This window comes from Hirundo rustica, chromosome 6, assembly GCF_015227805.2.
Source record: "Hirundo rustica isolate bHirRus1 chromosome 6, bHirRus1.pri.v3, whole genome shotgun sequence".
In the NCBI taxonomy this organism is placed as follows: Eukaryota; Metazoa; Chordata; class Aves; order Passeriformes; family Hirundinidae; genus Hirundo; species Hirundo rustica.
This window is the reverse complement of record NC_053455.1, coordinates 57,501,795-57,527,834: the sequence shown is the minus strand read 5'-3', so window position 1 is coordinate 57,527,834 and position 26,040 is coordinate 57,501,795. Positions and strand designations below refer to the sequence as shown.

Sequence of the window (26,040 nt, the reverse complement as noted above, 5' to 3'; positions counted from 1 at the left end):
CCTTCCGAGAGAACTATCCTGTTGCGTTCTGTTCAAGCGCCACTCAGTCACCAACCAGAAACATCAGGGCAGGGTGAGGATCCACCAGGGCAGCCCCAAGAGCACCTGCCACCCTCAGAGACACACAGAGAATGTCCTTAGTGCCCCTGAGGCCACTGCTGTGCTGAAGTCACGCAGAGCTTTGTAATGCTGGGGCCACTGTCTGCATGGAACAGGCTCCAGCTCACACTTCACGCAGCTTTATTAAGCCTTTGCTGAACAGGAATCCCAAAGAGTTACCTCACACAGCAAATTTCAGGGAACAACCAGAAAACATTTAAAAATCCCAAGCGTTTGCGATTTCCTCAGACTGTTGAGCTGTCAGTGGCACGCTGCTTTTCAGCAGGTTGACCAGGGTGGCTATTACCATGGGAAGAGAAAGCTGCCTTCTGTATTTATTTCCTTGTGTTATTATTCAGAACTGCACAGCCAGCCAAGTAAGCCTCAGTGGCATTCTCATAAAACAAAGGAAATATGCTCTCTGCCTCCAAGAGCATACAATGCTTTCCCTTTGTTCTTTCATATCCTTAATGATTTTCCTGGTCTTATTTTGCTTTGAGGGTGATTTATTTACTTTTGGTACAAGCTGCTAAGTATATTTTCCCTCTGAGATAAACAACATTTGAGTAATAAGTTACTATGTGTAGGAAACACCCCAGCCCTGCTTACTGCTGGTAATTAAAGTCACGTCACTGAAGGAAGTCCTTGGTCCAAGCTCTGCAGGGAGCAAATTGATTGCAAAAACCTCCCAGTTCTTAGGACACAGCGTTGGATTCACTCATGCAAAGTTCAGATGAACAGTGTTTTCTGAAGGTCAACCCAACCTTGAGCAGAAAACAGGACTAACCAAAACCCAGCCTGTAATATAATATATGCTAACTCGTAATTCTAGCCATGTGAATTCTGACAGCTGATTGAAGCTAGGAGGCACTTTTGATTACTGTTGGCATATTGCAGATAGAAGGCAATTCTTACTAAGTTGTAATGATTGCATGTCTTGAAAGAAACAATACGGTCCCACAGCCTTCTTTTCAAGTGTTCCTTGCAAGACTTAGACTTAATAACAAGTTCCAGTAATTAGACAGTATGATTTCATAGCCACCCTCTTCAATAACAGTGTCACTCTAACGAATACTGTTCCAAGGAAAACTCAACAGCTGCAATGGATTCTCACGTCTGGTAACAACCTCAGAACTCACCTGAAATTAAAATAACAGCACTACCTATTTAAAGCCATGGGAGGGTGCTGATAGCTACAGGTCACATATCACAAAGCCTTACAGAACTCAAAACACTTCTATTACCCTCTCTTCTTCTGCTAAGGGAAAAGCAGAAACAAACAATGACAGCAACAAACAGCAGCTCTTCCTGTTGGTTTATCAATCCCAAAACACCTTTTGGTACTGAAATCTACACTTAGCTAATGATAATTCTCAAAACGTAGACTAGAAATACAAATTTTGAGACCCATAAACCCCCTCAAATTAAAAGAGACATAGGCAGTTCCTGGTACATATTCACAGCAGAGAGGTCCAAATGTATTGCTGAACAGCACTTGAAAATGCACTCTGTGCCTCTGAAATAAGACTGAATTTTTATTTACATAGCGATGCACATTGAGCCAGTGTTTTATAGAGCAGGATAGAATTTTCACATTCTGAAAAGTGTGTGATCTGTAAGGATAAAACACAGGGACAACAATTTGACCGTGAAAGGCCAGGGACAGATTCTATTACCACCTGTGCCCCTGAAAGGAGGATTAAAAGATCACCTGATCATTACCAGAGCTGCTGTTTAAAAATACTCCAAAATGCCTCACAAAACGCACTGTATTTACACCTATGAAATGCACAATGTACAAGAGGCCCTGAGCCTGTACAACACATGGAGCTGTGTATGAAGGCATCAAGGTGCTCATGCATGTAAATCTGCCTAAGTGTAAATGCAGTCCTACTTAACCAGCCGAACGTTTACCCACAGAGATGAATATGTGTTTACTGTGCTGGTGACAGAACTAGACTTTCTTGCTTCAGCTGTGCTGCATTCTGCCAGTATCTCTAGAGAGAGCACTTTTCAGCTGAACTCAGCCTGAGTGAAATCAAGTCACAACAAACTACTGTCACACCATTTAAATACAAGGGCAAACTAACCAAGGCTGTCAGGGCACTTTGAACAAAATGCAGTTTTTAAAATACCCAAAGAAAGAGAGATTGCGCAGGACAAAGGTTCTCCAAGAAGAGATGTTAAAATCCCAATGAAATTATTGCCCACAGAGTTTCCATATGATTAAAAGCCTAGTTCTCATGTTCTAAAGTGCTTTTCAGATAGCTTGGGTTTGAGTTTTATTTTTTTATTCTCTTTGCGGAGTCACCATAGTTCTCCAAACCAAACGAACATCAGCCCCCCAATCTTTTGGAAACCATGACTTAGCTTAAAACCTATCACATGCTATACCTCTTAGGTCATAAAAAGTAAGAGGCAAATCTAGGCAAAGGAATTACTTAGAAGCTGAAGGGAATTAGGGGATTACTGCAGTGAGGCACCTGCTGAGCTTGCATTGTCCTTGAAGGGCCGTGTTCCCTGTATTTCCCTGGGGATTGGGAGCCGGGCAGTCATTGCAACACAGCCCATGAACATCAGCCTCAGTAGTAAGAACTGAGTATCTCTGACCCAAGTGTCATCTCCTTCATTCAGAGTATGGATGTTTCCTCTCCATAAGGTCTGCTGTTACAAAGAACTGTGTTCTAGCTAGTCACACGCAGAAGCAAGTTTAAAGTACAAATAATTAAATAAGAAATAATACTGTATTGGTAAATGCTCCAACAATTCTAAGACGCGTCCATTCTAAGATGTGTGGTTAAAATAACTATCACTGTGCAGGTTCTCCCCTGCAGACCAGACAGATATTCTTATGAAAAGAAACACAAATGCCACCCAAGAAAACTAACCAACCCCACAGCATCCAGGTTTGCTTTATAATGTGAAGCTTTCTTCAGCATGCCTGTCATATCATCCAACAGCAGATCATTTAAAATAAGCAGCAATGCAAAATTTTCAGAATTGAAGTAAAAAAATGTTAACCATTTGCTTTGCTCTTCAGCTTTTACCCGAGCCATTTCTGATGACAACATTTCTCTCACAAACATGCAGAACTAACAACAGCAAAAAGAGAAAGTTTGACTTAAATGTGAATTACAACCTATACAACAGGTCTGCTGCCAGCACCTTCCATCCAAGCCATTTCTCAAGCAGCTTGAGTACAAGTTTGGGTTCTACATGAAAAATCTCTTAATAGAGTACCTGTTGAGAAGAAACAGCAGAGGAAGCTGAACCAACAGATGATGAAGCAGCAACAGCTGAATGATGAGGTGGAGGGCAAGAGGGAGTTGGGGGCTGAGAATGGGATAAGCCTTTAGTAGGTAGCTTATTCTGTGTAGAGCAGAAACAGGAAAGTTATCCAAGAGACAGTGACATCAACACAGGTTAAGTTCACAGTCATGCATCAAAAAACCAGAAAGGTAACGACGACAGTTCTACTCCTCTCGCTACCTCTGCACAGTAAGGACCCACAGAAATCATCATGGCATCTTCATGGTAAATGTTATTATTGATTTTAACAGAAATATTCACAGTGGGCAGTAAGGTAAGACAGTGCTGGGAGAAAGCATAATGAAATCCAGGAAAAACCAGAGTGCACCAAGTACCACTGCTCACCAACTGATTAGAAACTGTGAGCCAGCAGCGTGTACTTAAGCACAAGACATAGTGTATTTGAACACCTTTCTCTCCTGCTAAAGTATTCTGATCAACTTTATGATTCAGATCATTTTACCTCAGTTAAACTATGCAATAATATTTAAACATCGCTTTTTACTAGTTTCTAGTGGAATCTGCATTATTTTTCAGATCCACACAGAATGAAAGGAAGTTAAAACCAAAACCACAGCCATTTTTTTCCCTTCATGAATTCTTATACATCTTCCAATTCAGCAGTTCTTCAGGTGCAAAACTTAAAATTCACCTTCGGAAACTCCATGTATCCAAACATTGAGGCGAGATGTGCTGCCTTCTCTTTAATGTTCTTTTTATGGAATTCCCTATTTGCTATGGTCTGAGCTCTTTTCTGCAGTGACAGCCAGGGAAGGACAGCCAAGAAAAGAAAGAGAGAGATTTCAGTTAAAACCACATCCGTCAACAGGAACACAGAAGTTTGTAGAAAGACTTCTTATTGTCTTAATGCAACCTACAGTCAACAGAGAACAAGCCAGCAAAACCACAGTACACAGATTATCACAGGCAGTTAAAAGACAGGAAAGGAAAAGAAGTTGCTTGTCACCTGTTTCATTTTTTCCTCCAGGTGCTGAAGACGCTCAAGCACTCCAGAAAGTACAAATGCAGCAGAACAGGCAGATGCGAGATTTTCAGAGGTTTCTGACAGACTGGGCTGGGGATCTGTTTTGTGCACAGTCTTTGCTCTCCTGGCCATATGAGCAGAACCATTTAAAGACTGTTTGGGTTCCCTGACCTCGTGTTCACTCCTAGCTACCACCTGAAACTGGGAAACACTTGAAGTGAACAAAACTCTGCTTTCTGCACTACCATGCAGTATATGCAGCTTTTAAGGATGGTTCCGAAAGCACGGCACAGTCATGCACATAACTAGAAATAAAATGTTCTCACATCACTCTTTGCACACTTTCTACTGCACTTCTGGTGCTTGTGCACATGCACTGAAATAAAATCAGCCCTACACAATTTGTGCAGGCCTTGACATCCTTCTCTAGTTTGTGAGTTTTTGTGAAAAACCTCAGACAGCAGCAGTGCAGAACATCTTCTAGGGCTTACAGCAAAGGTTTTGGGTTGGATTTTTTTAGCACCACATCTGCCTGAAACTAGGCTTATAATCAAATTATATTTATGAGTATTTCAACAGTAGCTCTGGCCATAGTTCTAGATCTAGTCTGACCCAAATCAGTATGCAATGTATTTCAGATTTAAGGCACCTTCTGAGGAGTTCAGAACACATCTCTGAATTTGAGTTTCCAAATAAAATAGCTTCTGACTGGCATATTTCCACATGCAATACAGGTCTCATTTCACTGAGGACTGCTCTTGAAGTGCCAAGTTTACTTCAATTTAAAACTGATGTAAAGTGAACATCAATACTGTCTGAGATGAAATTGCTTTCAGTGAAAGTACTAAGAGAAAAATTCAGACTACATTGTCAAAAATTTTTCCCCATATATGTGATGCTGCAGACGAGTTTTCAGCAGAAATTATTATCACAAGTTCTACTTATAGAAATAAACACCTGGCATCAATATCAGCTTTTCAATGCTCAAGATTTTATCGTAGACATTTTTGCCAGGTTTCTCTTCTAGACTTATCATTACAATAGCCCAAAGCATAGAGCACATGCACAAATTTTCAGGTACTGCTGTAGTTTTCTCACATGTTAAATGTAGCTGTGTAATTACATTCATACAATTTGGAGCCTAGATGTGGTAACACAGAAACCAGCACTTATGTTTTCAGGGTATTTCCACACTTTCAGAGACTTTTCACATCTGGTGAAACAGGTGTAAAATAGCCTTAAACTTCTAATGTGGTTTTCACGATTCTCAGCTAAATGTGTCAGTGAACTTTGCAGATCCCATCCAAATATTGCTTTGTATCTTGTGTAGTTCTGCAGTAACAATGAGTTCCCAGCAGTAAGAGAAATGCTGTGCTTGCCAGGTGTTACCCACAGGAGCTTCCTACCTGCCTTTTTGGTTGAGGTGGAAAAAGGCTTGGATCCGTAGGTTTAGCAAAGCGAGGATTAACAGGAGGGTCAGAGGAGAGCAGGGCTGGTCTATCTGTTAGCTCCTTGTAAAGCATTTTTAAAATTGCAAAGATAGAGTGAAGGAGAGAAAAAAAAAGGAAGACAGTAAATAGGATTCAAAGAATTTCTGAGGTAGAAAGAAATAAAAGCTGCTTTTAAAGACACATTACTAAACTTAACAACACATTTTGCAGATTTCTGCCACCCATCCATTTTGCCAGTAACTTCTACCATCAGAGATATTCTTCAAGCTGAACAAATTCAGTACTTTTTAACAGAGTTTATGACCAGAATAGCTTTCTTCAGCATGGCCAATGACATCTCCAGCCACTTACCACACACAGAAAGCTCAGGACATTGACAAGTAGCCAGGTAGTGTGCAAACAACTTTGGTTCAAGGATAGGGAAAGTCACTGGACATCTATAAAGCCTACACTACTGAAGGACCTAAATATTTAAATAAACAAACGGATACAAGGACGAAGAATTAAGAAAGTCACCATCCTTGTCAAAACATTCACACCTTGCTCACGCTTCCTTCAGATCTTTTGGGTGACAGATCCAAACTCTGCTGATTCCAACTATTTCTGGCTGAAGTGTGACTTCGAGCTTCTCCCTCCTACCCTGGCAGCATGGGACTGTTTCTAAAACACCTCAGGTCACACTAACAACAAACCATGAAAATGCTGTATAATCCACAAGCATGTTCCACTCTACCTAGTTTTGGAATGGAAATGGCAGCCAGACATATCTTGGAAACGATTAGGTTTCCTTTTGATACTTCCTAGATTTTCCATCAAGACAGACTCCACAGGATATGCAGTGTCCTTTATTTGAAAAATATAGGCAACAACAGGCCTTCTAAAATACTGTATGCAGCCAGCTTCAAAATAACACAAATTCTACAGGCTGACTTACATGAGATTTCTAAACACTGTGACACATAACAATACATTATATTTATAGCATTGGTCAATCTATACGAGTTGCATTTATTTACCAAGTATTGAGGGAAATACTTTTAATTTGCATAAAGTATTAAAAAGGACAACCCACTTCAAACACCTAACAGACCCTCGTCTTCCCTTGGAAATCTGCATCACCTTCACAAGGAGGTTAATTTCAGAGATGACTTTCATGTTCATCTATGACCTACCTGTCTCCGCAGAATTGTATTTGAAGTGTTCTCTTCAAACTTTGCCAGCAGCTGAGTTGCCATTGATTTGACCCTGTTCTGGTTCATTCCTTCTCTGCCATCACTCTGTTCTTTCCCACTGTTTGTCCCCTGGCTTGGAAGGCCTGAAGTCTGCAAAGGAAACAACAATCTGTGTTTTTCTTAGGTTTCCTACAACACTCATGAAGGGAGAGGAGGAGAGAGATAACATCTTTATCAGCAAAGGGTGAAAGGAAATACAGTCTGCAGTATACTAAAATGACATGTTTAGCATGCAGAAGTCATCAAAAAGTATTTTCTTGGGTCCCAGAGTACAGTAAAAGGGAACATTAATCAGTGCTGCTATTCATAAAGCAGAGTTGCAAAGGTTACTAATCAGAGAAGGGCTAAAAACCTAGCTGCAGTGCAAACTCTTCAAATAAAAAATGGTCTAATGGCCATGGAGTTAGGAAAAGGAAAAAAAATCCTGATACCTTAAAAGTTCTTTTGTCAGAACAAAAGCTAGTGCAATTTACTTAATGCTCTACTCCCCACCAAATGATTGAAATTAATTTAGCTCCTCTTTAGTGCACGTCACAGTGAATTCGAGGTTTTTCTCCTGCCAAGCTCCAAAGGCCAAACCTTGGCTCCTCAACTCCCACTGCCTCCTCAGCTCTGGTGCCCATCAAGGAGCCAGACAGGGTGGGCACCACTGAACACCAACCTGCTCAAAGACACCGAAGAGTCCTTTCCGACGCCTTTTGTTAGTCTCATTTTCTTCTGTTTTCCCTTCGGTCTGAAAGGGCAAAGCCAAAACAAGTTCCATGGGTTACTGCAGCAGTTCCTGAGTTCTCCCCAGCAGTTCCTCCCAGGATAACAAGTTCCAGCCCCAGGCAGGTTAGGTCTGGCCTGCTCTCAGCCAGGCACACACAGGGCAGCAGTGACAGCATCAGGGGGTCTCGCTGCCCTGTCAGACCCCCAGCTCAGCAGGACTGCTCCTGGGCAGTAAAAGCTGTCCCACAGCCCCTGACTGGGAGCTCTCACTGCACTCCAGGGTGTAAGAACACAGGCTTGTACACTCTGTGCTGAACATAGGCCCTACAACTTGGGTGTTTATCTTCCCCTCTTTCACTACTGAGGAGTTTATAATTCATAAAGCACTAACACATCCTTGAAGAAAAAGGTTTTGCAGCATGAGTTATTCTGTGAATTCTCACCTACACTGCATTGTTTTCCAGAGATGTAACAAAATCTAGAAACCCCTCACTCTTTCACTGTAACCCCCAAATCTCTCTTAACCCATCTGTCTGCATATTGTGATTTCATGGAACAGTCACACTTCCTTTTTTGAGCAATTACTGGCTGCCTTAAAGGTCTGTCTCCCTCATGAGGTTCATCTCCCTGACTCTGGCTGAACATTACAATGCTTAAGCAACCAAATTGTTCCTTTTGTGCTTGAGCCATGCAAATATTTCATTATTTTACTCAACTAGAGATTAGAGAAATCAGTAATACTTCATACTCAGTCTGCACAAACAAAAAGTAGTCAATGCTAGGAAACTTTTATCAATTCTTGTAACATTCAGTCAAAAAGATTTGATACAGTGATAGTTTATGAACAATAAACTACATTCCACCTATTTGCATTTGTCCATGCTGTAACTTACTGCCTGCTCAGTCAACTTAACCCCAAAAAGGAATAAAGAGAGAAAGATCAAAGAATGCAGGCTTCCTTTTTACATATAGACTGTTTGTAATAAATCATTATGCAGTGAATAACCCCAAACAACTTGTGGGCAAACACCAAAAGAACCAGATGAAAATATTTCAATTACTTTGCTTTGCTACGCTGTCTTTCAAGCAGCAGCTCAGTATAACCCAGCTTTGCACTACCTACAGTCATCCATCTACCCAGAGAGGGGGGTGAACACAGAACAGCACAATGAATTCTGCATAATAGCCTGGGCCACATAAAAGCAGATTTTGCTCGAGTGAATGGAGCAAGCAAGATGCTACCTTTCAGAAATCTGACATAAAGGACTCTCATTAACATGCTGACAAAGAACTGAAAGACAAAGCAATTTAATTGCCCAGCGAGACTCCGAAAGGGCTGCGCCCTGCATTGTGTAAACACCTCCTTTTCATTTATTAGTCTGGAGCACAGGAAATCTCAGTTCCTCTCCAGCCGGGCTGACACTCAGAGGGGAATGGAAAACATGATCCAGCTCAGCACAGGCTGCCAGAACAGCCACAGCCACACCAGCTCCAGGCCCCGCTTCCTGGTCTCTCACAGCCTGTGCCCAGATAAGGATCCCTCCTCCAGCCCAACCCAAGGACAAACCACATGCCAGGGAAAGTTCAGTTAGCAACACTCTGCCCTCCTAAAGCCTGGACAGAACATTTGATGGACACCTGGATAATGCTCAGCACCAGTTTTTGCAGGGGAAAGAACCCTAAAACTGAAGCCACAGCCAAACCCTGGACTCAAGCAGCTGCTTTCCAAGGAACTTCATTTCCCAGCCAGTTTCAGCTGGTTATGGCACTCCCAAGTCTGTCCTAACCCACCTCGCTTGGTTTCACAGCCCATCCGTGGCAGAGCTGCAAAACCCCGCACAAAATGCCTCGTTTCCCTGGCTGATTCGGGAAATAACACTTCCACTTCTCATTTCCAACAAGCCCCCATAGTGTGAAACCAGAGGGGCCCTTCAAGCAAATCACCTCGTGCTTTCATGTACTGCCAAGAACTCCAGCTCCTGCTATGACAGAAGGCTTATTTCGTGACAGGAGGTTAATCAGAGGCTCAGTAATGGAAGGCTCTCCCCACTGCTAAAAGTCTATTTACTTCTGCAAACAACTCATTGAAAAACAACACTGTGGTCATGATAAAAGCTATTCTTCTAAAGAAGTCACCCGCAAGAAAAAGCAAAGTTTATTCTGCCTGTTTGGTTTCTCACTGCTTGGCTATCTGGGAACCACGTCACTTAGTTTTGTGTACATGTGGGTGGCAGGAAAAAATTATTTCCTAACAAGGATATTTGAAGTTACTGGACAATTGATTGTCCACAGGTTTTGAAAAACTTTGTGTTTGCAGATTGAAACTATTCAAGACAAAAGTCAGTGTAGGAAGTATCTAGAAATTCTGGAGCAATTCTTCAGGTTAAAAAAACGGAAATCACATTTCTACAAGACAAGAGAGCAACAAATTTAAAAAGCAGTATATTAAAATACTGAGAAATGCGGTAGATGTGTACATGTGTTAACTTGGGCCTCTGCAAAGCTTCAGGGCCCTGTAGTCCTTAATCACAACACGTATGGGCATGGATTTTTTTTTTTTTAAATACAGGGACACAACAGGACCTGTCAGTAAGTTTTCATTAATAAGTGACCAAGAGAGAAAAGTACATGGGCATGACTAGGAGATTGTTATCCCAAAGCTGCTGATCAACCTGCCCACTGTTTGTCACCATTGCAGGTTTCTTCTGCGAGAGCTGGAAAGCTTCCCTTCAGAACCCTGACAGCATCCACAAACTGGGCAAATCTCTGCTTTTTTCAAAAAGCAGCATTCCCTCCCAGTCAATACCCAGTCCAGCACAGCACTGATTATTTGAACTGGTATATAACAGAATGTCTGTACATTTAACTCCAGGAATACAGAACTACAGGACTCTTTTTCTTACAAGGAGAAATAGGTCAGAAAAATATAGCCGTGTATATATAAACCCCTTATTTCTGAGCCTAAAAGTTTATTTTCATCTTTTCCTGAAAAAAAAGATTCATAGGGCAAGTCTTGTTTCACAACTCACCTTTGGTACTCGTTTTCTTGGTAAAGTTAAATTGATATAATTATTAAAGATGAAATTCGATGATTTTGGTAAACCAAGATCATTATTTTCTCCATTTTGCTTCTCAGCAGCATCTGTTGAAAAAACAACTGCTTAGGATATTTACTTAGATCTGCTTTTAAATTATTCTGACTAAGCCAAAGCTTCCCACTTGAGTGCTGGCAGCAATTATATATAAGAAACACATAGAAAGTAAATACATACAATGCAGTGTGGCTTTTTAAAAACAGGAAGAGAAAAAACACAAGCATGAATGTGCTGTGTGCAGTCATCCCTACCAGGGAATCACATCAATAACTTGATACATGACCCTCATGATGTCAAGCAGCAGATATTCAGCTGCTCCTACTCCCTGAAACCACCAAGGACCCACAAAACGTTGGTCTTCAACCAAGGTTTTCCCCCTTTCCTGTGTTAAGCCCGAGGTAACTCTTGCAGAATGGCAAGAGGGAACGGCTGAGCTGGGAAAAGACTCTTGGCTCAAGAGCAGGGCTCGTCAGCAGCCTGGACAAAGTTGCTGCCACCTCCCCAGTAGCCAAAGCCCGGGTGTGCCTCACCTACTGCCCGCAGAGGGGTGCCCCGGAACAGCTCGTAGAACTTGGACAGGTACAGCACCATGCTGAGCTTGTCGGGCTCTCCGGCCGAGCCCAGCTCCTTGCCCGTGGTCACCGGGGGGATCCCGAACTCCTGCTCGGCCACGTCAAAGGCCAGCTGGTTGTTCCTCACCACGTCCTCCTCGTTCAGGGCGTCGAAGTCACTGCAGGGACAGCACAGCAGCATGGCTCGCTCCCTGCTCCCGCCGGGAACACGTGGGAACGCCAGGAGGGAGGGCACAGGCATCTCACTGGGTCAGAGCTACAGAGTCCACACAGTGCCAAAGGGAGGAGCCTCTCACAAATCCCCTTATTACAAATACTGGCTTTGCTAGAAATGTAACTTAAAAGCTTTCTCACTGAACCAGACCTTGATGTAGTCCCACAAAAAAATATCCTCTTAGTTATGAAGAGATGCAATTCTTTCAAAAGTGCGAAGATGCGGTGGTCACTAGACCATCCACAGAGGACATTTCACTCCCTTGGAGAGTATGCAGCCTCTAGGCTGCCTCAGATAGCTGCGGCTCCCCTTTGAGAAGACTTCCTTGTAGCTCAGGGTGAGAAAAATGCTTCAACCCATGAGCCTTTGCAGTTCTATGTTAATATTTTGCACCCGATTGGTTATTCCCCTTGTTCCTGGCTTTTACCCCCCTGATTGGTCCTTTTTGGATCCCTTCCCTGATTGGTCCCTTTCCTAATTCCTTTCCCCATTGGCCAAGTTATGAAACCCCACCCCCTGGCTACCCTATATAGTCCCTCTCCCCTTGAGTCATTTGGCTCTTTCCCCTTCAAACTTCGCTGAATAAAGAAGCTCTCGTGGAGATGGGAAAGACCCCGTCTCACTGTTTTACTCCAGTGTCACCTGAGGTGGATCTGCAGCTCAGGCAGCCGCCCAAAAGAGCTGGTCACTCTACCCCTGAGAGTGCCTGTGCCTGTGTCAAACCAGCTATCTTTTTAAAGACACTTCTGACGAGGAAGGTCACAGCACCTTGACCGTCGCACAAGACCGCGACACTAAGAAACCTTTTCCTTCTCCAAATACATTCAGACTTCATCCATTAGCAACAGTTTACTTAGGTTCAATTAGTTCTATAAACCATCAAAGCCAGGAGGAATAAATTTAGGACAGCATTCTATGGAAGTAGCATGTTATATGTGTGTGCACACACATGCACAGGCACTACCTTTCCTTTTTTAAGGTGTTGCACACAGAGTTTGAATAGGGACCTCCTGTCAAGGTCATAACTGAATTAAGCAGTGCACTGAATAAGTACATCACACATCTGGAACTCTGTTACCCACTCTCTAATCCGTTTTCTATGGGACCTATTCTAAGACTCTGGTCTTTTGAACAGCTTCCAAACTTCATGATTAAAATAAACATGTGAATAAATTACAAAGCTCCAGGCAGGGTAGTTTCTTTCTCTTCACGGTGGAACGTGAGTTTTTGAATCCTCAAAGAATTTCTCCTCTTCTCTCATCCACCCACTGCCCATTTCTAGAGCTGGGGGCTGTCACTGGCAGCCACCTCTCTTGCCTGCCTGGCTTTCATCTGGCCAAGTGCTTCCACAGGCTCATTGAATACAAAAAGCCAACAAGATCCAAACACAATGTTAATTGAACAGCGGGAGGTCTGTTAGCTCAGGAAGATAAATGTATTGGCTTTGTACAGAGCAGTGTAGAGAACATGTTTTCCACAGGCAGCAAAGATTACTTTGCTTTCTGTACCCTCTCCCCTAAAAACTTCCATAATTCTAATTGTTCTAAACAAACCCAAGGCAAACAAAAAAAAAATCCTATTTTTAAATTCTCAGCTCTTCCTCTGGCAAAACTATACAAGCAAGCACCCTAGGTACCACTCCTATTTTTTCCACTTTATCACACCTAATTAAAAAAAGTCTCCATCTTTCCTTTCATTCATCCATAATAAGGGGAGGTTGACAGTAATTCACGTGTGACTCTTAAGGCCCTATAGGAAGACAAGAGAATGCATCCTTTGCATTTTGGGGACTGGTGAGAAGAGAGAGTGACCTCACTGACTGCACCCAGCAGTGCCAGCAATTGCCATTTGCTGACACTGGTTACACACTGACCCTCTTGTATCTAACTGTGTGACTTTACAAAATATTCAGATGCATGAAGTTGGGTCATGCAGCACTAGGACCCCAGGAACCGTGCCAAAAGGGGAATGCTGGCTTATACTTAACCCCTAGGGCAGTTAATTTTCAAGGCCCAGTCCTTGCTGTGCCCACGTGAAAAGGTTCTGTGCTCTCCTGGACAGAGTTGTGCAAAACCTCCACCTCCACGGTCCAACATTCCCCTACCTGACTGTGACAGCAACCAGTACAACACATGGAGGATGGCTTATCCCAGACTCACCCATCATTTCTGTGACTCAGGACCATACTTTGTGGCTGTGGTTTCAAACAGACACTAAAATCTGTCTCCAGGGATCCGGGAACGCAGCTCTACACATTTCCCCAAACTGCAAATTTCGTTTTAAATGACTCCCACAAACATGATAAATCATACAGAGCCATCCCAGCTCTTTGAAAGCACATGTATTTCATTTTAAATGGCATGCAAGAACATACAGAAGAAACAAAGCAAACCCAACCCCACCCTGTCCACCCCCCAAACCTGGCCTGGCCATGGTGTGCACTTCCTTGCAGAAAGCAGCCACAGAAGGGGACTGCAGAGTGTCAGGCTGGTTCTGGCTGGTCTTACACTACCCTTTGACAAATGCCTCACCCAAGGAGCCCCACAGATATCACTTACATGAGGTCAGGCCTGAAGCGATGGATGATGGCACACAGAGCAAGGCCACTTTTCCAGGAGGTGGTCAGGTCAGTGACATTAACGTTTCGGTATCCCTCTGTCTGCTTCTGGCACCACGTCAAAAGCTTGTTAGGCCGAATATCTGACTCTGCAGAAACAGGAGAGCAAACATTTCAGTCAGCTTTCACATGCTCAGAAAGCCACAAATGTTAAGCCACAGCAAACAGGGGATGCCACTCACCTTGTCTTGTGAGGTTCACTGATCTTCTAATGGAGCTCACTCTTTCAAGAGGACACTGCTGTAGCTCATTGGTAACATATAACTGTCTCACCTACAAGGAAAAGCAGTTACCAGCGTAACATCAGGCAAAAAACCAGTTTTGTTTCCAGGTTAACTTTATCAGCAGCTGGTTCTAAATCAAGGAGACTCCTGGAGATTTTGTTTACACACTCCTTGCAGCTCTATTTACCCTTGACAAAAAAAGAACTGATTTCACAAGCAAGCCTTTTAAGTACTGACCTGGTGAGGTCGAACACAGCTCGAGTTCAAGTTTGGGTATCTTGTTCCCGGGTCAATGGTGTACTGGTCAAAGTTCTTATTAATATTTTCAGGGGTCGTCTGAGGCAAGAGTCGATAAATACTCTCTCTTGGAAGAGAAAAAAGATGCAAGAGTTATGTATTAAAATAAATATTTATCATATAAAGAGGTTGGGGTTTTTTTGCAGATGCCTAAACCTTATTTTTGTTTCTGCCAGGACATGTGTTATGGACTAAATGCATAATGCATCCATCCCATTTCTTATCCCCACTCAACAGAAGGATACCAGACAGAAAAAGGAGAGTAAGATCAACACTTAGAGCTTATGCCCATATTTTCCTGAGGCAGGAAGTGAGCAAGAAAAAGAAGGAAGAAATAAAAAAGGTTACATCATCCAGTCATCTGCTTTTGCTTTAACATCTACTCAATGAGTAACTTCTTTACCACATAACAGCACTAAATCCCGTCACCCTGCAATTCCTATAACGACCACAGCTTTTTTTACTGTGTTCAATTTTCCATTTGGGACTAGGCCATGTTTGAGTCATCCCACAGGCTTCTATCTTAAAACTTATCAAAGTGCTGTAGTTAGTAAAGCTCCTGCTTGCATTCCCACAACCGTGACTCTTCCTATTACGTATCTGTCCCAAAACAGCCTGGCAGGGTGGCTGCCAGCAGGACCTAAGTCAGCAACTTCAACTATCAGACCATGGTGACACCAGGTCTGCTGCTGTACTCAGCAACAGATTTTCTTGTTCCAGTCAAAAAAAGCTTCTGGTGCAGCATTATAACAATTCTCCTTTGCCACGTATTTATCAACCTAAAGAGAGCACCACTAAGCCAAACTGCAGAGTTATAAACCACAGAGACCAACTCTGAAAGCTGTCAGCATTGAAGAATTTATTCAGACTACTTTCGGGATTTTAAAATTTTTCTAATGATAAAAAGCCAGGTGTCGAGACGGCTGGAGGTTTGCGTTTTCCGATACAAGGTCTCTTTGGTTTGTTTCTTTAAGGATCACACTTAAGTGACATAAATCAGTGCTTTAAACCCTAATAATATTTCTCCTGAAAAGCTTTCTGAAATCCACTGCCTCCTACCACTGCTGTGGCTCTTTAAAACACTGGAAATGCTGGGGACCAAAGCAGCACTCACCGTTCAGCCAGGATCTCCAGCGGAGGCTTCCCCTGCGCCCAGCTCCGCACCATCCACGCGGTGTCAAAGGCAGCCAAGAAGCCTCTTGCACAGCCAGTGCCCATCGGCCAGAAGGGCTGCAACAAGCATTGACCCTTTAATTCCTTGTACTTCTTAAGCTCTTACTACAAAAGTAACTTTCAACGCAAATTTGGAGTCTAGGGTTTCATACTGTCTTGGAAAATAGCCAAGAGTCAAAGTGCAACACAGGCAACACTCACAGGTCTTAAATGTGCCTCTCCTTTAAGTCTTAGGTAGGGGGGAAAAAGATTCATTTTTCTCACTTTTTCTTTTTTTTTTTAACTTCTGTATTTAAAAATAAATTTAGCCTCAAAAGGTAAAGGCTGAGGAAAAAAAAAAAAAGACTCAAGAATTATTCAAGGAAAAAAAAAGAAAAAAAAATGATGCCCTTCTCACCTCTTAATTTTGTTTTCAAATGCCTCAGACTGTCAGCATGGGTTTAAAAAAAAAAAAAAGTTGCAGCACACACTTTTCACTTCAGAAAGAGAAAAAAAAAAGGGGAACATACTAAGGCAAAGAGACTGCAATAATAATTTGGATCAAGTTTTTGTCTATGATGGAATTCGGTAAAATTATGCCATGCACCCAAGCTGAGGACACGGAGCTCACAGTTTTCAGACAGAAACACAACTTGCAAAATAAAGCAAAATGGGATCTCAGCCAGAGGCTGCCAGCCAAGCATTAGCAATGACAAACTATGGCATAAAAAAGGAGAAAAGAAAAAAAAGGGAAAAAAGTCTACTCCAACGAAGGTACCACTGTTTCAGGACATGTAAAAGAGGACATTTTATACTGGAGGGTAGACTGAATGGTTGGATTAGGGAAATGAAATAAAAAACTTGAATATACTACTTGGAAGGCATTCCAAAATATACCTCAAGCAAACTATCTCCAACAAGCGCCACCAGGAGCTGATGTCTGTGCCTCTCTCTCACCAGCGCAGCGTTTTCAGATGCATACATGGAGGTAAAATCAAACATTGCTACATCTGGCTGGCCATAGTGATTTATTGCAAAATCCAAGGAAGGCAGCTGGTAGTTGGTTGCAAAGTCAGCAGCTTCCCTGGCGTAGGACAGCAAATTGCTCTGGTTCACATTTTCCCCACAGAGAAGCAGCTCGGTATCCATGGAGTCCTGCAAGGAGAGAAGGATGTGGGATGAGAAACTCCAGTACCCTCTCTGAATTGGAACACTGCAGTCTCACAGCAGGACTAGGAGCCACAAATCTCACAGCAACAAGAAACTAGTGACACTGGTCATCTCCTCCAAAAAGCCAAGGCACAAACACAGGTACTGCCTCAAACAGAAACTCCCCTTGCTGATACTGAATAAGCAGCTTTGTTTGCAACAGAAGATTACAGTTCCTCCCAGTTCCTTGGTTATGGGATGCTTTCAGAACACTACTCCCCTCACATTAAAAGATGTTACCCACATCACTGCAACGTTTTCCTGCACACGTACACCCCACATCTGAAACCGCAGGAGAGCAGAAACACTGATGCTGTAACGTGGGCTCAGCCTCAAGGTTTGACTCAGCATCTCAGTAACACCACCACATTCAAACCTGGACCGTAGCAGCTTATCTGTTGTTCATTTTTGGGCTGGGATTTTTTTTTGGCCCAGCGTGGTGAAGGACCTTGCCTTTACAGGTCATCCTATTTAAAGGCAGTGGTTGTTAATAAGGCAGGTTCTATTTCCAGACTAATCGTGGATGAGACCCCTAATCACAGATGATACCACAGAACCGCTATTAGCCCAGTTGTTCCAGACAGACTGGGGTGGTTTTTTTTTTTTTTCCACTCAGAGCTGAGTAGGTCAGGAAAACAGCTCTGATGAGCCACAGCTGCTGCTCCTCTGCTCCAAACTCCCCACAGATGCCCTGGGACTGCCTCCACCTACAAACACCAACCCCAGGGCCCACCAGCCACTCCCCCCAAGGGATTCTGCCTTTCCTCTCTCCCACCCTCGTTGGTCATGAACAGCAGCTCTGCCCTGGGAGCCCCTGGCCTCCCAAAGGGCAGGCAATCATGGTACTGAGCTAAGTGGTCCCATCAGAAAGCCAAGAGCCCTTCTGTCAGTTCCCCATAAGTACTTCCTTCAGGAAATTACACTTGGCTGCTTTGGCACTGTCTTGCTTTGTAAGAAAAATTGACCTCTCTTGAGTTTCCAGGAAAGGAAATTTAAGTGGTGCCATAACACTTTTTAGAAACAAAAGAAAACAAACCCTATATTTTACAGAATTAAAAAAAAAAAAAGAAAAAAATACCTCAAAATCCTAAGTACTCCTGAAAGGTCAGGCCATCATGTTTATAGCCGCCTTCTATCATGTTTCACCCACTTTAGAGAATTTGCAATTTAGCCTAGGGTAGGTTTTTATGCCTCCTTATTTGCCTGATAAAACTGGACAGAGCTGTGCTAAGTTCCCCCTTAAATAACTGAGGTTTTTATTTTCTGCTGTGATGATCCCACCACGCGTTTCCAAGGTGAGTCAAGATCCCGTTTCGGCCAGTTTCAAAACTGATTAATTTAGGAAGTATTGTTTTCAGTTCTCTAGAGAAACTTTGAGCTGACTGAAGGGAAAAGCAAATTCTAAAAACGTCAGAGTGAGATCCAAGTGACCTGAGCTTGAATGAAGCGTTTAAGTCTATAAACACCCTCTTTAACATGCAGCAACGTTTATGCAGATGTTCACACTTACTCTGTGCCAAGTAAGTAAAATAGGGTCTAACCAGCATTTTTACATACGTTAATAATCACTCCTTTGTCCAGAAGACTCTGCTTTTTTGCTGTCATCACAAAATAATGCGTGCTGTCTTTATAGTAAACAATATTCTCCAGGTCAATCCCTGAAAAGAGATACACATTTGTCACCAAACCTGTGTCATTCACTAACAACGTGGGATTGATCCCAGCAGGTGCCTTTCCTTCTTGGGATGCATTCAGTCTCCCAGCTGGGATGAAGGATTAGTGGGCAAAATGCTATGAACCAAAGCAAGAGAGGAGATTGGTCCCACCCAACAGGAGTTTTTCTCAGCACAGTTTAAAGTTATTCAGCATTCTTTCAGGGAACAGCCAGTTAACTACAGCATTAACAGTTCCTGAGGTAGAACAGGGTGCCAAGGGAACAAAGCATTTTTCGGGTTGCTAGGGCTCTGGCATTGAGTATGACCAGGGGGTTTGGTTTCAGTTACAATACTAATTTTTTTAAAAATCAGCTGTAAATCAAGAATAGAATTGATTGTATTGACAGTGAATGCAACTATTCTGAAACTCCTTTCCATCAAGATGTGTTTCACAGTTTGTATTTTTAGTATTTATGGGAGATATTAGTTCTTCTCAGTTTATCAGCTCCACACATCAAAAAGCAAGACTAAACTCCTCCCAGAAGGGCAGAGACTTTTTCAAAGAGTTTAAGCTGTTCAGCATGTGAACAGATAGAAACAAAACAAATCATGTCTTAAGGGAAAATTTCTGGGCCCTGAAAATGCTCTTCCAAATTTGTTCAACATAGCAGACATTTTTGCAGTTGAGAAAAATTTAAACACTAAAACAAGCCATGATGTGGCAACGCCCAAGATAAAAAAAATGTCCCACTGTACCATAAATGGACATCTCCATCTGCAAGCTTCTGACATCAACAACATTTTATCACTTGGAAATTTTTTATACACATTATTTAAAACTGATGTTACCAGTAACAAGAAGGCGGCCTGGCACACAGAGTTACCCTGCTGACTCTTGTATTTGGTAGTGGAACAAACGAGGATGCACCCACCCGTTTCCTCTTTCAGGTCCTGGAAGAACTTCTGGTTGAAGATGAAAGCAACCCCACTAATTTCTTCTACCTTGGCTTCTGCGGTTGTATTTCTGTTTATAAAATTGGCAGTGATTGCAATAGCCAGCTTTCCACGGAATTCTTTCCTTCTGAAGCCTGGAGAGCAAAGACAGGAATTAAAACCAGTGCAAACTTCAGACTGGACTTTCAGGGAGGGACAGCTTAAGGCACCTTTCCTACACTTCATCAAACAACACGCCATCTGTAGATTCCACCATGCCTCCAAAATTCCCTTGAACATAAAGAGTATTTTCTCCCCATTTTCAGCTGCAAAACTAGAGCTGCACCGCATTCAAGATAAATTCTCGTTAAAAAATGGTTGGGTGGGAAAGAAGTTAAGGAAAAATTATGACTAAAGAAAAACATGGAAAAAATTTCTGACACGTCTGGAAATAGAACAAGACAATTTCATTGGAGGGAGACATTTTTAACATGCTAAATGGCAGGTTAGGTATTTATGGGTGGTAAACAGCTCATGAAAAAAGATGCAAGAGATCAGCAGTCAAAAGCAGCAGAGAATGATGAGAAAAATAGAAACCTCAGTGCTTAGGTGCACACACTACCAGCTAATAAGACTTTTCACAGGTATTTGTGATTGAAAAATATTCAGCGGCTTAACTGTTATATTTCCAAGGTGAGACCAACCGAGAAGCATCTTGCTTCATCTTTTCATAGAAAAAAGACCTCTAAGCCACAATCTTGCAATCACACATTGAAGCTTTTTCATCTGTAGGTTCCCCTTATCCATAATTAAATTATGAAGCAGGACAGAGGATCCTTAGGGTATCTTTAGCACACTGCAGATGACTTCAAGAATATGTTACTTTACAACAAGAAATAAATTGGTTATGAATTTTTGTGCTTCTTGATATGCTCTCATAATTTCACTGGGATAGGTTTGATACAACACCAGCTTCTGTACGTATCTTCAGTGCACCAATCACTCCCCTGGAAGCTGGTATGATGATAAGCATTAACCTCTCAAGAGACTCTGCAGCTGAGATAATAATAATTAGGTTTTGCTGGTACCTGACTATTTAAAGTCTTTTACTGGGGACAGCTGGACAACAATGTAGGGAAATTTCCAGCACAGCATTATAAGGAATTAACTGTAAGCACGTTGTGGTTGGCAGATATAAGAATAAGCAGACAAACTACGAAGCTAATTAAAAACAAAGGAAAAAGTCTATTTAGAGAACGGAAACTAGCATGGATATAATTAGAGTTAGAAGGGAAATGCATAATTAAGTAACAGGTGTGTGTTCCTGTGATGCAGGAGCAGCTTACCCAGTGTGTCTCTAAGAGACACAGAAGTTCAGGTGGTCTGAATTCTCAGCAGTGACAGATCAGGAAACTTTTACCCCCTCTCCTCCCACACACCTTGGAGCTATTTATTTTCTTTTGCTATTGTTTCTAAAGGAACTGTTTCTGAAGCTCAGCCTCATTTACAAAGAGTTGCCTGCATTAAATACCTTGCAGTCACTTTTTGGTCATGAGTTCAAGGACATCGGGCAAATCCACAGCACAACAGCAAAGGCTGTGCAATTCCTGACATGTATCTTGTCAGCCTCCTTCAAGATAAATCATCATGTAACTACTTAACCTTGAACCAAGCCCAATGGCACCACGATGCACTTTGTAGGCAGTGCAGATACACAGAGCTCAGAAGCAGTAATGACATCAAATCTCTTTTATTCTGAGCTACAACTTAACAACAAAACCAAAAGGTACCACATAAAATAACAGCTTTCACATAGACTTCTGTGGTTTGAAAGGTAACCTTCTGCTTTGTGCTCTCCTCTGAGTTTCAGATCTTTCAAGGTACCCTAAAGACCACTAATGAGGCTAATAGCACACAATCACCCACCTTCCAACGTGTTCCTGCGGCCATCTGCACCAATGATAACATCAAATTCATACTCTGACAAAGGGTGATCCATGGGGAGAAATTCAGCCCTCCAACCTGTCTCTGAAAACACAAGTAATTATTAATTCTTCAATGGAGAAGCGATTTGAGAGTCTGAGGAAAGGGCACTGAGATGAAGAGTGCATTTCTCACTCTCTGGATCACCTAATGCAGTAACTTGCTCTCAGAGCCACAACACCACAAGAAGATGCCCAAGCACTTGATTCTCACAGAAGTAACTCCACAGCCACCTTACCATGGCAGTAGATACATGTGGTTAGAGCAAGGAAGAGCTGGCTATTAAAAGAAGAAAAATAGCATTCCATCGTCAATGTTTTTAAATGTCTTCTAAGTAGAAATTAAATGGAGCATACTCACAAAGCTAAATTTAATCTTTTTACAAGGCTGATTTTCTGTAAATGTTTGTACTGTCCATATTTTAAAATCATACGTATTTTAACTACTTAAACCAATATACCTGTTCTACTGTCACTGTATAACCCTTTGAAGAGATACCATAGTGATTTAATTAAAGTAAAATCTTAAAATATTTTAGTGATACTACATCCTATATACTAATATTTAAAAAAAAATAAAAAATAAGAAATATTTTTCTGTTGTTTGAAAAACTTGCGTATGAATGCTGGTAAGACTTTGTGTGCCAGTGGGAGTTAGATCAAATGTGAATGCAAAACGAGGCCCTGGGCACTTAATCCATCCACAATATTTATATTATCAATCAAAATCTGTTTTTGCAAGAAGATCCCGAGAAGCCACACCAGACTCCCTACAAAGCCTCAAACACGTGCCAGAAGGCATAGTGCAAAACCTCAGCTTCTCAGCCTGGGATGTATGTTGAAGATTTATCAGTGCTCTGTCACTGATACTTATCATGCCTGTAACTGCACAGAGCAAGGCTGGCTGGCTAAGAAGGGCAAAAAACTCTGATTTCCTTAAACAGAGTTCAACTGCCTTGTACGACCTAACGTAACACCTGGCACAAAAAGAAGCTGCTATGAACAGAAATGTATAATGATAAATAATACTTTGGTTTTCTTGATCTTCAGGAGGCTCCAGGACTTTCACGAATTCCAGGTTCACGTGAATTTCGACTCCCAGGATAAGTGCAACTTTGAAGAGGATGAGCTGAAGCTGCCGAATACCTGTGGGGAGCAAGTGACAAAGATGTGTTTGATGAGTAAGCAACCCCAGCTGCCACCGGCCCGCTAGAGAACTGAAATTCATTGTTAACACAAGTGTGTATCATTTCTGTTTCTCGTACTGTAATGAATGCAAACATAGCAACCACCACAGGATGTAGTTCTCTTCCGCCTCCTTTTCCTCTTGCAGCACAATCTTGTGGGCAAAACTCATTTCGGTTGAGTTTCTTAGAATGCTTTTGTAGAGGTTTGCCTCTTAATGATATTTAAAGAATCTGCTAACCAACATGTTTTAGAATACAAAATTTTATAGCATGTTTCCCTGTAAAACAATCCACTCTGCTATTTGTGCCTGCCTTCAATATACTGAAATAAATATCAATATTCTTCACACCTCATAACCTAAAACTGTTGTTTAACCATACCAGACTAACAAAAAAATCTGTTCCCTTGTTCTATTGCCACTTTGCTTAAACAAGACCATTTCTTTCCTTCTCTGTGTGCACACATGCTTCTGCATGGGGTTAAGGCAGATGAACTTTCTGCCCAGCCAAGAACGTCTCCACCAGTGTTCTGATCCTGGTAACCTTGTACCTGAATAGTGCCCACGCCCTCGGATACTCACTGATGTGATCAATAGATCCTGCACAGAACTTTCCGTAAAATTTCTTCGCTCCCAGCCCCCGGAGGTCGTGGATGGTGAAGGGCCAGAGATGCAGCACATTGTTCCTTGAGAAAGTGTCCCGCTTCTCCACGACGACAACCTTGGCTCCCAGGAAGGCGAGTTCTATGGCAGTCCGCAGGCCACAGGGGCCACCCCCAATAATTAAACACTGGCAGAGAAAAGGAGGAGTGTGACACAGGGTTTTGTTTTACCTCCACACGGTTTCCAACTTATTCTGTCGGTGTGACTTGAAAGACAATTCAACTCGCACTACTGAGAGCACAAACAAGCAATTTACTTTAATCAACAAAAAGGAAATTTTTTTTGCATGTGGTGTTCAGCCTGTTTAAAAAAGAGGATAAACTGTGCCTGATGCACACACAAAAGCGTCTGATGAAGAGAAGTAAGAGGAAAAAACAGCAAAAACCCAAACATTTTTGAGCATCTGCCTGCACATTTCTAACCCTCATTTAGCATTTCTCAAGTGCTTGCAGTAAACAGCACTGCAGTTGTGTAAAAGGGAGGGGAAAGGAAATAAGTGATCTTAGTGTAGGCTTTTTTTATTTTAAAGAGGAAATGGGTGTACATTTACTAGATTTGTTGGACAAACCTACGATAAGCCAGTAGCCTTATGGTATTAACTCCTCTCTTTCAAGCAAGGGTGGATGTAACAGCCTGGTTCACCTACTGACATAAAGCAGGACATGCCAAGGGAACTCAGCAGGCTTGTCCTGCTCTGCCAGGGCCAGGGAACTCATCCTGTCCTATTCCATTTCACCCAGTGCTAAACATCCTCACTTTCAGGACATTGCATATTAGGGGCTTAAACCTAAGTTTGGGCATCCTGGGAAGAACTGCTTCCAAAACAATTACAGAGGATTCCCGCCCAAATTTTAGTTGACAGCTGTAATTTTTCACAGACTAACAGGAAAAGGATTTCCAGAAAGCCAACTAATTAAACCCCAAGCATATCCAATGCTTACATTTCCTTGACTGATTACTAAAAACCGATTAGAAACAGCCTTAGAGCTGGACAACGCTGTTGTCCCATACCTCCTACTCCTCCAAACCCCCCCAGATTTCACAAAATCCATGGCATGAGTTCCAGCTCTGCCGTGGCTGGAGCAGGGAGAGCTGAGGTGGGTCTGGGAGGACGGGAGAGCTCCAGCACAGCCGAGTTGGGCCGTGCTGCAAATCCAAGGCCATTGTGTCAGGGGCCAGACATGCTCCTGTGTGTCCCGCACACAGAGCCAGACACTCGCTGCAGTTCCAAAGCAAGCACAGGCTCTATCTGCAGGCTCGCTGGATTCCAGTCTGCTTCCTATTACATCGCAATTTCAGAAAATAGAGTCATTTATTTATTTTGGTTTGGTCCTCATTTGTTTTCAGATTTAACAACTTAAGCAAAAAGTATCTGGTGCTGACTTTTGTCCAACCCAAATCACAGAAGTGCAAAAATGTCTTTTTTTTCAATTTAATAAATAATTCTAATAAATTCCCATTGAAAGAAGAACTCCTGTGAGGTGCTTTGGCTTCGCTTTAGGCAAGTGTTTTGTTAACCAGAGATATTAAAGTTAGGATGTTACCTTAGGCACTTGGCTTTGTCCCTCAAAAAAGAACATATTTAATTCACAATTTCAGAACACTCCTCACTGCATGATGAATATTAAATAAATTAAAAAAAAATAAAAAATCAACAGATGTACTAATATAAAGGAACAGAACAGAGGGCATACGTAGCCTAACTGAAAAGGATCTCTGGTGGATCTGGGTCAGATTTTTTGCATATGCTTCTTGTGATTAACATGGGAACTCTGAGCTCTGACACATGAGTGACTCGACTGTACCTTCAGTCATGTTGAACAGGCAGTAGAAAGATTTTACAAATAAAGCCCATATATGGCCTGGTAAGGCGAGGCTGGTTGTTTTCACTTACAAACTATTATATATAAATAAATGCAACTTTAAAGAAAATAAAAAAAAAAAAAGACACAGCAGTCATTGGAGATTTAGTCATAATGGACCTTGCCAAGAAGCAAAACCCACACAGAAAACCCTTTGTTCCTCCTGGTGCTTTGCAACACACTATGTTAGCATTTTAAGGAGGATTCTGTCCTCTTCCCTGCTCCTATCACATTGACAAAGTACCTTCATAATTGCCTAGAGACACCATGAAAAATGGCTGTATGTTTGCCACTATCCATGGTTACCTCCAGAAACACGTTTATCTACATCACAGAGCTGTTTGCTCTTTGATTTACTGAGGACGCTTCCTGCTGGTGCAGAACTTACTCTCAGCATTTCTTCATCTAATTTTGAAACTTCTGGGGTCAAAATCAGCACAAAGCCCTTGCAAAAGCAATTCTTACTACATTTGTATTCCTGTCTTTATTAAGTAAGGGAAAGGCCCATGCCACTCCCCAGTGGTCTGCTTGCCAAGAGTCCCAGGAGAAAACTTCCTGCAGCCAGCCTAGAGCGAACTTTGAATGGCATCCT

At 42.2% G+C, this 26,040-nt stretch overlaps 1 protein-coding gene across 5 annotated transcripts in view; it reads right to left on the bottom strand.

Annotated features, from left to right (window-relative positions):
* MICAL2 (microtubule associated monooxygenase, calponin and LIM domain containing 2) overlaps positions 1 to 26,040 on the bottom strand; it is a 118,346-nt gene that overhangs the window by 54,315 nt on the left and 37,991 nt on the right. For 3 of the 5 annotated variants that reach the window (XM_058421198.1, XM_040068129.1, XM_040068130.1), the window contains exons 3-20: positions 23,506 to 23,713; positions 22,767 to 22,883; positions 21,682 to 21,783; positions 19,755 to 19,910; positions 18,725 to 18,825; positions 16,856 to 17,113; positions 15,921 to 16,036; positions 14,747 to 14,873; positions 14,468 to 14,558; positions 14,227 to 14,374; positions 11,413 to 11,612; positions 10,817 to 10,929; positions 7,738 to 7,809; positions 7,017 to 7,166; positions 5,800 to 5,904; positions 4,376 to 4,594; positions 4,061 to 4,162; positions 3,340 to 3,468 (exon numbers count right to left, since the gene is read on the bottom strand). In XM_058421198.1, the coding sequence (XP_058277181.1) occupies positions 3,340 to 3,468; positions 4,061 to 4,162; positions 4,376 to 4,594; positions 5,800 to 5,904; positions 7,017 to 7,166; positions 7,738 to 7,809; positions 10,817 to 10,929; positions 11,413 to 11,612; positions 14,227 to 14,374; positions 14,468 to 14,558; positions 14,747 to 14,873; positions 15,921 to 16,036; positions 16,856 to 17,113; positions 18,725 to 18,825; positions 19,755 to 19,910; positions 21,682 to 21,783; positions 22,767 to 22,883; positions 23,506 to 23,713 (2,514 nt within the window). The remainder of the gene's footprint in view (positions 1 to 3,339; positions 3,469 to 4,060; positions 4,163 to 4,375; positions 4,595 to 5,799; positions 5,905 to 7,016; positions 7,167 to 7,737; positions 7,810 to 10,816; positions 10,930 to 11,412; positions 11,613 to 14,226; positions 14,375 to 14,467; positions 14,559 to 14,746; positions 14,874 to 15,920; positions 16,037 to 16,855; positions 17,114 to 18,724; positions 18,826 to 19,754; positions 19,911 to 21,681; positions 21,784 to 22,766; positions 22,884 to 23,505; positions 23,714 to 26,040) is intronic. The other 2 variants (XM_040068125.1, XM_040068127.1) reach the window with 2 other exon arrangements.